Source organism: Chrysochloris asiatica, unplaced genomic scaffold, assembly GCF_000296735.1.
Source record: "Chrysochloris asiatica unplaced genomic scaffold, ChrAsi1.0 scaffold00053, whole genome shotgun sequence".
In the NCBI taxonomy this organism is placed as follows: Eukaryota; Metazoa; Chordata; class Mammalia; order Afrosoricida; family Chrysochloridae; genus Chrysochloris; species Chrysochloris asiatica.
The window spans coordinates 2,794,509-2,805,114 of NW_006408571.1; the positions used below are offsets into that span (position 1 = coordinate 2,794,509).

Sequence of the window (10,606 nt, forward strand, 5' to 3'; positions counted from 1 at the left end):
AATCAAATGTATTGCATTAGGCAAATCTGCTGCACAAGACCTCTTTAATGTGTTGAAGAGCAAAGATGTCAGTTTGAGGAATAAGGTGCTCCTGACACAAGCCATGGTATTTTCAGTAGCCTCATATGCATGTGAAAGTCGGACAATGAACAAAGAAGACTGTAGAAGAATTGTTGCATTTGAGTTATGGTGTTGAAGAGAATATTAAAAGTACCATGAACTGCCAAAAAAAAAAAACAAAAAACAACAACCCAAACAAATCTGTGTGGGAAGAATTACAGTTAGAGTGTTCTTTGGAAGCTAGGATGGCCATATTTTATTTCTCATACTTTGGACTTATTATCAGAAGGGACCAGTCCTTGGAGAAGGACATCATGCTTGTTAAAGTAGAAGGTCAGAAAAAAAGAGGAACCCCCACAAAGAGATGGATTGGCACAGTGGCAGCTGCAATATGCTCAAGAGTAGCAATGATTGTGAGGCTGGTGTAGGACTGAGCAGTGTTTTGGTCTGTTGTGTGTAGAGTCACTCTGAGTTGGTACCAACTCAATGACACCTAACAACAACAATAGTGGTCCTTAGAAGTCAGGATGTCAAGACACCATCTCTCATACTTTAGGCATATGACCAGGAAGGACCAGTCCCCGGAGAAGGACCTCATGCTTGGTGAAGGGGAATGACAGTGAAAAAAAAGGAAGACCCCCTCCCCAAAATGAGTTGGATTGGCATGATAGTAGTAGAAATTACATAAAGCTTAACAATGATTGTGAGTGAGGATGGTGCAAGGTCAGACAGTGTTTCATTCTGTTGTGTATAAATAAGGTTACTATGAGTTGGAAATTACTTGAAGGCACCTATCAACAACAAACATAATAGTCACCTAAAAAAATCCCAAGCCTTTATCATTCTGACAACAACAACAACAACACAATTAGTATTGTTTCCTACACCAACTGACCACATATGTTTTGGGCAAGAAGGGGAATTTGGAATTCTATTATATATTGGATCTACCAGAATCCCTTCTAAGGACTTTGATTTAAACATTAAACTAACTTTTGCAGATGAAGAAACTGAAGTTCAGAAAAGTGAATTCACATGACTTCATTACATAGCACAGTTGATACACTAGCTCGGGCCTTGTGCTTCCAAATCAAACTACATGATGCAGCCTGAAACAGGAAAACATCACGAGTCTCAAGATGGCAGCCTGGCTAAAGTTCAAGGATCTTCTTCCTACATCATTAATCCTGGCCCTGATTCTCACACTCTAATGCAGGGATGGGGAACCTTTTTCTGCCAAAATTTATAACAAAATTATCAACTTAAAAATTAGCCTGCTATATTTGGTCAATAACTCACTCCTAATGTGCTGAAGTCCTGATGTGGCTCTATAGGCTAATGCATCAGACTGCAAAGTCATATGAACTATAAGGTCGGTGGTTCAACCTGCTCCTTGGAAACCCTATACAGGGTCGCTATGGGTCAGAATTGACTCGACAGCACGTAACTATAAAAACAACAATGTGCTGGTTGGAGTACTCGTGTGGTGCTATGGGTTAATGTGCTGGACTGCAAAGTCAGCTTGAACTACAAGATCAGTGGTTCAAGCTCACCAGCTATTCCTCAGAAACCCTATCCAAGGTCATTCTGGGTCAGAACCAACTCGATAGCACTTAACAACAATGTAATGGTTGGAACTGCAGTTGCTTTGACAGGGCCAGACCAAATGATTTCTCAAGCCTTATGTGGTATGAGTCGGAACTGACTCCAAGGCACGTAATAACAGTGCAGCCGGCAGGCAGGACAGTTCCCACCCCCTCCTGCTTTAATGGATTCTAAGACAAACATTTTCTCTAATTTCTGATTAAAAGTTTTAGCAGAATTTGATAGACACTCTTTGGTAAAAACCTTTTTATAAAAGGAAAAAAATCCCTTTTATGAAAAGTACTGTGAGATTCTAAAAGTATCTACTTTGTTTTGATACTAATATGTAATGTTTTCTTAGAGGAAAATGCTATCGTCTGGTTATATTCCAAATAGAGTGAAATTCAAAGGAACAATTGGGCTGCGAACCACAAGGTCAGCAGTTCGAAACTACCAGTTGTTCCGCGGGAGAAAGATGAGGCTTTCTGCTCCTGTAAAGATTTACAGCCTCGGAAACCCTGTACAGTGGTCACTATGAGTCAGAACCGACTCCATGGCACATAACAACAACAATTCTTCTCTAGCTTCTTGATCCTGGGAGCGTCTTAGAAATTCAGAGTCTGCGGCCCCTTCCAGACCTACTGAATCCAAAGTGGCATTTTAACCAGATCCCTGGGTTATGTGAATGCATGTTAAGTTTGAGAAGAATTCAACACAAAAAGAGATTCAAAGTTCAATACAAATATTGCTTAAATAAGTCTATTTCTGAACCAATTTATACTCATTTTTCAAAAAAACATATCAAATATACATAGTATGCATCTGAACTTTCATAAACTGGACAGTTTAACAATCACATTTACTTACAAGCAAATTTACTTCTTTAAGGAGACAATTGCAAGGGGCTATTTTTCTTCTTTTTTTCTGAAACCAACTATCTTGTTACTGCTTCCAGACATATCTAAAAGATACAAGATCTTTTCACTTGAGACACTGAATTAATTTTGTTTGTGACATAAAAACACAAAACAAGTTTCTATAACATAGTGGAAATACTTATTCTTATCCTAAAACAAGCACCCAACATGAGACTTAAACATTTTATAACCATTTGCATCGTGGGGAAAATGTTAAATCCATTGAACAGCTGAAGAGGTCAGAACTTTATACTTGCCCAAGCCAATCCTGGTGTAGTGCTGTGAGTTAATGCTCAAGACTGCAAAGCCATTTGAACTGCAAGGTCGGTGGTTCAAGTTCACCAGCTGCTCCTTGGAAACCCCCTACAGGGTTGTTATGGGTCAGAACTGACTCGATGGCACTTCACAGCAACAACAAGCCAATATTTTGCGTATTAGTATATAGTTGTTCTTATTGTTAGGTGCAGTTGAGTTGGTTCTTACAGAAACCCTATGCACAACAAAACAATACACCTGCCTGGTCATGAACTATCTTCAGAGTTGTTATATGTGAATCCCATGGTTGCTGCCACTGTGTCAGTCCATCTTGTTGGGGATCTTCCTCATTTTTGTTGACCATCCACTTTACAAAACATGATGTGCTTCTCCAGGGACTGGTCCTTCGTGATAACATTAACATGTTCAAATGAGAGATGAAAGCTTACCATCCTCACTTCCAAGGAACATTCTGGCTGTACTTCTTCCAACACAGATTTGTTTGTTCTTCTGGCAGTCCATGGTACTTTCAATATTCTTTGCCAACAACGTAATTCAAGTGAATCGATTCTTCTAGTCTTCCCTATTCATGGTCCAGCTTTCACATGCCTATGAGATGATTGAAAATACCACAGCAGGGTCAGTTCATTTTAGTCCTAAAAGTGACATGTTTGCTCTTTAACACCTTGAAGAAGACTTTTGCAGTAGATTTGCCTAATGCAATACATCATTTGATTTCTGGAATGCTGCTTCCATGAGCACTGATGATGAATCTAAGCAAAATAAAGTCTTTGAAAACTTCAATTTTTTCTCCATTTATCATGATGTTATTAGTTGATCCAGTTGTGAGGATTTGGGTTTTATTTACATTAGGTGCAATCCATACTGAAGGTTATAGTCTTTGATCTTCATCAGTATTTCAAATCTTTAGTCTAGCAAGCAAGATTGTATCATTTGCATATTGTAGGTTGTTAACGAGTCTTCTTCAATCCTGATGCTATGTTCTTCTTCATATAATCCAGCTTCTCTGATTATTTGCTCAGCATACGTATTGAATAAGTATGGTGAAAAGATACAACCCTGGTTCACAACTTTCTTGATTTTAAACTATTCAGTATGCCTTTGTTTTGTTCGAATGATTGCCTCTTGGTCTATGTACAAGTTCCATATGAACACAATTAAGTGTTCTGGAATTCCCACTGTTTGCAATTTATCTACTATTATGATTCACACAGCTGAATGCCTTTGCATTGACAATAAAGCATAAGTAAATACCTTTCTGGTATTCTCTGCTTTCAGCCAAGATCCATTTGACATCAGCAATGATAGCCCTGGTTCCACATCATCATCTGAATTCAGCTTGAATTTCTGGCAGTTCCTTGTATCGCTGCAACTGCTTTTTAATTATCTTCAGAAAACTTTACTAGCATGTGATATTAATTATATTGTTTGATGCTTTCTGTATTTTGTTGGGTCATTTTTCTTTGGAAAGGGCACAAGTATGGATCCCTTCCTATTGGTTGTCCAGGTACCTGTCTTCCAAATTTCTTGGCATAGACTAGTGAGTACCTCTAGTGCTGCATCAGTCTGTTGAACAAACTGACAGGACAAATTGACAGAATACTAATTGAAATTGATTTCAATTAGTATTCTGTCAATTTCTGGATCTTGTTTTTTGCCAATGCCTTCAATTCAGTTTGGACTTCTTTCTCTCTTCAATACCTTCAGTTCTTGAAATGACTGAACTTTGACCAATTACTTTTGGTACAGTGACTCTGAGTATTCCTTTCATCTTCTTTTGGTGCTTCCTGTGTAATTTAATATTTTGTCCATAGAATCCTTTAATATTGCATCCTGAGGCTGGCATTTTTTTTCTTCGGTTCCTTCAGCTTGAGAACTGCTGAGTGTGTTCTTCCCTTTTCATTTTCTAACTCCAGGTCTTTGCACATTTCATTTTAATATTTGACTATGACTTCTCAAGCTGCCCTTTGAAAGTTTCTGTTCAGCTCTTTTACTTTCTCATTTCTTCCGGTCACTTTAGCTGTTTTACATTCAAAAACACGTTTCAGTGTCTCTTCTGTCATCCATATTGGTTTTTTTGTGTGTGTTTTGGGTTTTTTTTTTTCTTGCCTACCTTTTTAATGACTTTTTGCTTTCTTCATGTACAATGTTTTTGATGTCATCACACAAGTCATCTGGTCTTTGATCATTAACGTTTGGTGCATCAAATCTGTTCTTGAGATGGTTTCTAAATTCAGATGACTTTCATGAACTTGTTTTAATTTTCTTCAGCTTCAACCTGAATTTGCATATGAGCAATTGATGATCTATTCTGCAGTCAGTTCCTGACCTTATTTTGGATGATGATATTGAGTTTTACCATCATTTCTTCCCACATACCTAGTCAATTTGATTACTGTGTATTCCACCTAGTGAGGCTCACATGTATAGTCATTGTTTATGTCACTGGAAACAGATATTTGCAATTAATAATGACTGTTGTTTGTTTTAGTGCCCTTGAGGCAGTTTCAACTCCAATCGACCATGGATACATTTTCCTAGGAGCAGCTGATGGGTTTTAACTGCTGACCTTGCAGTTCAAACTGACCTTGCAGTCCAATGCTTCTCCTATAAGCGCCACACCGGAACTAGTCTTTCAAAATTCTGTTATGCAAACTCCAGCATCGTTTCTATCACCAAGGCCATATTTTCCACTTACTAAACCTTCCTCTTTGTTTCCAACACTCGCATTCAACTTACCAGTAAGTTCCAATGCATCTTGATTGCATGTTTGACCTATTTTGAACTGAAGAAGTTGGTAGAATTCTTGGCTTGCTTCATCATTGGCTTTGGTGGTTAGTGTGTAAATTTGAATTATCGTCATATTAAGTGGTCTATCTTGTAAGCATATGGGTATTTTTAAATTACAGACAGCATTGTACTTCAAGACAGATTATGAGTGCTCTTTTCAACAATTAATGTGATGTCATTCCTCTTCAATTTGTCATTCACGGTTTAGTAAAATATATAATTCTTCATTTCAAAATAGCCAATATCTGTCCATTTCAGTTCACTAGTGCCATTTGCCTGCCAGTTTCTCATACTGTGGCAGCTTGCATGTTGCTATGATGCTAGAATCTATGCCACCAGTATTTTAAAACCAGCTGGGTCACCCATGGTGAACAAGTTTCAGTAGAACTTACAGACTAAGGGAGACTCAGAAGGAGAAGGAGAGAGAGAGATTGTCTCTAAATGTTTAGCCACTGAAAACCTTTTGAATAACAGTAGAACACTGTCAGAAGCAGTGTCAGAAGAAGAAAACTTTATGAATAGCAGTAGAATATTGTCAGATATAATGCTGAAAGATGAGCTCCATATGTTGGCAAGCATTCAAAATATGATTGGGAAAGAGCTGCCTTCTCAAAGTAGAGCTGACCATAATGTCACGAATGAGCAAAGCATTCAGGACCTTCATTTGCTGATGGGTCACAACTCAAAATTGGGAGAAACCATCCATTAATCAGAACATGGAATGTACAAAGTATGAATCCAGGAAAATTGGAAGTTGCTAAAAATAAAATGGAGTTCATAAACAATATTGTAGGCATTGTTGTTGTTGTTAAGTGCCGTCAAGTCAATTCCAACCCATAGCGACCCTACATAGGGTTTCCACGGAGCAGCTGGTGAGCTTGAACCACTGACCTTGCAATTCAAATGACTTTGCAGTCTGCTGCATTAGCCCACAGCGCCACACCAGGACTCCATTGTAGGCATTAGTGAGCTTAAATGGAATGGTATTGGCCATTTTGAATATAACAGTCACATGGTTTACTATGCCACGAAGGACAGATTGATGAGGACTAGCATCCCATTTATTATCAAAAAGAACATTCAAAGATCTATCTTGAATTACAATGCTGTCTGGACCTCAAGTCCTGCATAAGCAGGAAGTGTAGCTAAAGCCTTAGCTACTTATAAACTGTCTGAAGCTTGAAGGCAGGCCTTCTCACACAGTGCCCTTTGTACAGGGTGGAAGCAAACAGAAAGGCATTTGAAAACTTTTCTGACTCATCGTTGGCTGATCACACAATTATATTCACCAAATAGTAAGCTCTAGGAAGCTAAGCTTAAAGGTAAAGATAACAAGAAGTTAAAACAAACATAAGAACTTAGTGGCCATACACTTGAAGGAACACAAAGTCTATAGAACGACAGTCTTTATCACTAGAAGTAACCAGAGGAAGACCAGAAAAGTCATCCAAGAAGTAGGAAAGAACCAATCCCCTAACCTGGTTTGCAAAAAGCAATGGAGGGAAAAATGAATGAAGTTGTTTGTTAATTGTGTCCCATATTACTATACACTGTAATAGTTTCAAGTTTATGTGCATATACTCAAAGAAATTCCATTATTCTATACTGACCTTGTTAAAAGCCTCATCCACTGTAATATAAACATTCAAATACTTCTCAACAAAGAGACTGACATAGCTTTGTCTTCCTTGATGAGCTACTTTGGACAATTCTACTTCAATGAGCTGCTTTACACTTCAGCATCCTGCTGAAGTAGAATTATTGATTAGAGAAAATAAGAACATATGAGTTTTGATTTCAAATTACCAGCATTTGCATGAAAGAAGTAAACCATCTTAGATAAGCAAATTCATTGAAAGTAAAACAACTAAATACAAGTAGAATAAATACAAGGCATACAGTTATGTATTCATAAAATAAATACGATTGTGATGTACCTGCACCTATACCATTATAACTGATTACTCACCTAACCACACTACTGTTTCCACATCCAGTTTCTAAGCACTGTATTTAGTCCTCTGATCAGCTTATATGAAAGCATGTAGTTTGCTATTGTTGTGGTGTGCTGTTGGGTCAATTCTCACTCATAACAACTCTATAAGTACTCGGGGTTTTAGTTTACCATTCTTAAAATAAACGTATGTCCCAATAGTTTTATGTTATCATTTCATTAAGAAAAATTCTTGGACTTAAATAAAATTTATGAAAAACTTGTGCCTATTCAATATTATAACTCCTGATATAAATATTTTTATAAATCACTTAAAGGATTTAAAAGGTGGCTATGAATTGGAATCGACTTAATGGCACTGGGGTTGATTTTGGTTTTATGAGAATTCTGGAATAAATTAATCTGTCTCACTTTTTGAAGCAAAAAAAGAATCTTGTACTGTTTTTCATGTAGTAACTCCTTTGCTGCAAAAATTTTTTTAAGGAGGCAGAAAACCTATATATTTACAGGTAGTTTTCTGCTACAGAATACTTGACAAAGAGAAAGAGAAAAAAAGTCACTGCCACACAAGAGGATAGTTACTTACGAGGAAAGGTTATACTATCAGATTCCTGATTGAATTATTTACTAAAGGCTTTTGTATCTGCCTGTTCCTCTTTGTCTCTCTCTCTCTCACACACACACACACACACACACACATCACTGGATGGGGCTGAAAGGAATATTACAATGTGAGGCTTTTCTTTGGAAAAAATGAGAAAAAGTTTTAGACTAATCATAGTCACCAATATTTTAGGTAGATCTGTATAAGAAGAGAAAAAAAGCTTAGTATTTCCAAGTAACCAATAAAGCTAAAACTGAAACACAAGCATAAATCATTTCATAAAACAGAAATAACTACACCCAACAGTAACCTTAAAAATGATGAAATTTGGAGAGCGACTGTGTGCTGAAGACCTGGGGGGTACAGGGGGAAGGATTGCATGGAGGGGATTGTAACCATGGCAATGAGAGACAATATACGATAGAATGAATATAAAACTAATGTTCTCCCATGTAAACTATCACATAATTCACAATAAAACATTAAAAAAAAAAAAAAGAAATTTATCATGGGTCTGGTATTATTCCGGATTAAAGAACTTCAGACAGACAAAATACAGCCACTCTCTCATCTAAATGATGTGTAGGTGGTAGACGAGTGACGTCAACTAAGTTCCAAGTCATAGCGACCTTATGTAAGGTTATAGAGTCTGTAAATCTTCATAGAAACAGAAAGCATCATCTTTGTCCTATGGAGATACCGGCAGATTCAAACTGCTGACTTTCAGATTAGCAGCCCAAGATGCAACCCACTATGATGTTGTTGCTGTTAGGTGCCATTGAGTCAATACTGATTCATAGTGACCTTATGCACAACAGAACAAAACAATCGCTGCAATGCTTGCACCCATTGCTTTCATCACGGTGTCAGTCCATCTCATTGGGGGCTTCCTCATTTTCACTGACCCTCTACTTTACCAAGCGTGATGTCTTTCTCCAGGGACAGGTGCCTCCTGAAAGTATGTTCAGAGTGTGAGAGATGAAGGCTGGCCATCCTGGATCCTAAGAAGCATTCTGGCTGTGCTCTTCCAACAAAGATTTGTTAGTTCTTTTGGCAGTCCATGGTACTTTTAATATTCTTCTCCAATGCCATAACTCAAATGCATCAATTCTTCTAAGGTCTTCTTTATTCATTGTCCAACTTTCACATGGATCTGAGGTTATTGAAAACACCATGGCTTGGGTCAGGAGCACCTTAGTCCTAAAACTGACATCTCGGTACTTGGACACTTTAAAGAGGTCTTGTGCAGCAGATTTGCCTAATGAGGAACCTGTACATAGAGCAAATAGAGCAAGGGAACGCTAATGGTTTTAAATTATGGAAGATGTGCACCAGGGTTGTAGTCTTTTACCATACTCATTCAATCTGTATGCTTAGCAAATAATCTGAGATGCTGGATTAAATGAAGAAAAATGTGGCATCATGATTGGAGGAAGACTCATTAACAACCTGTGATATGCAGATGATACAACCTTGCTTAGGGAAAGCAAAGTGGACTTAAGATACTTACTGATGACGATCAAAGACCACAGACTTCAGTAGGGATTGCACTTCAATGTAAAGAAAATAAGAATCCTCACCACTAGATCAATAAATAACAAGATAAATGGAGAAAAGATTGAAGTTGTCAAAGACTTCATTTTCATTTTGTTCAGCTCAACCATCAATATTCATGGAAGCAGCTGTCAAAAAATCAAATGACTTATTGCGTTAGGCAAGTGTACTGCACTACAATTATTAGAAATACAATTCTTGTTTTCAGACTCAGTTAACAATACCTTTACAGACAAGGAAGCTATGCTTTTCACAGGAACATGTGATCTATTTAGTTTTATAAGTGAGTATTCCATAATTAATATAATAATATAATATAAATAGATATATATATATAACATTAAAATGACAAGGGTCATTTTAAATCTCACACATTGTTCAACAACAGAGTATACAGTGGTCAGGGTGTGTTCAAAGCTGATGCATCTGCAAAAAGTTTTTCATGAAGGCTGCCAGCTTCTGAATGTCTTCGAAGGTGACAGCGTTATAGAGCGAGGTGCGGATGCCTCCCACAGACCTGTGGCCTTTCAAAGACAGCATATTGTGCTCAAGAGCTTTATCAAGAAATCTTTTTCCTAGAGCATCCTCTCCTTTGGCATTGCCAATGCAGAATGGAATATTCATCTTGCTTCTATTCTCGGGCTCCACTGGATATACATAGAACCCTTGAGAGTTACCGATGATATAGTAAATCATTTGAGATTTGACGATGCTGACCTTCTCCGTGGCTGCTGCACCGCCACTGTTCTTAATCCACTCCAGAACCAGACCCATGACATAGATGCTGAAGCATTGAGGTGTGTTGTACAATGAGCTGTTTCCAGCTTGCACTTTGTACTCCAGGACGGAGGGGCATTCCCAGAGAGC

The 10,606-nt window shown here is 37.8% G+C and overlaps 1 protein-coding gene across 1 annotated transcript; it reads right to left on the reverse strand.

The window, feature by feature from the left end:
- Positions 1 to 10,150: 10,150 nt before the first annotated feature.
- Positions 10,151 to 10,600, reverse strand: LOC102840077 (phosphoserine aminotransferase-like; the record flags this gene model as incomplete). Its single annotated transcript, XM_006863012.1, has 1 exon — positions 10,151 to 10,600. A coding segment is annotated over one exon (450 nt), but the record flags the coding sequence as incomplete, so codon positions are not given.
- Positions 10,601 to 10,606: the final 6 nt, after the last annotated feature.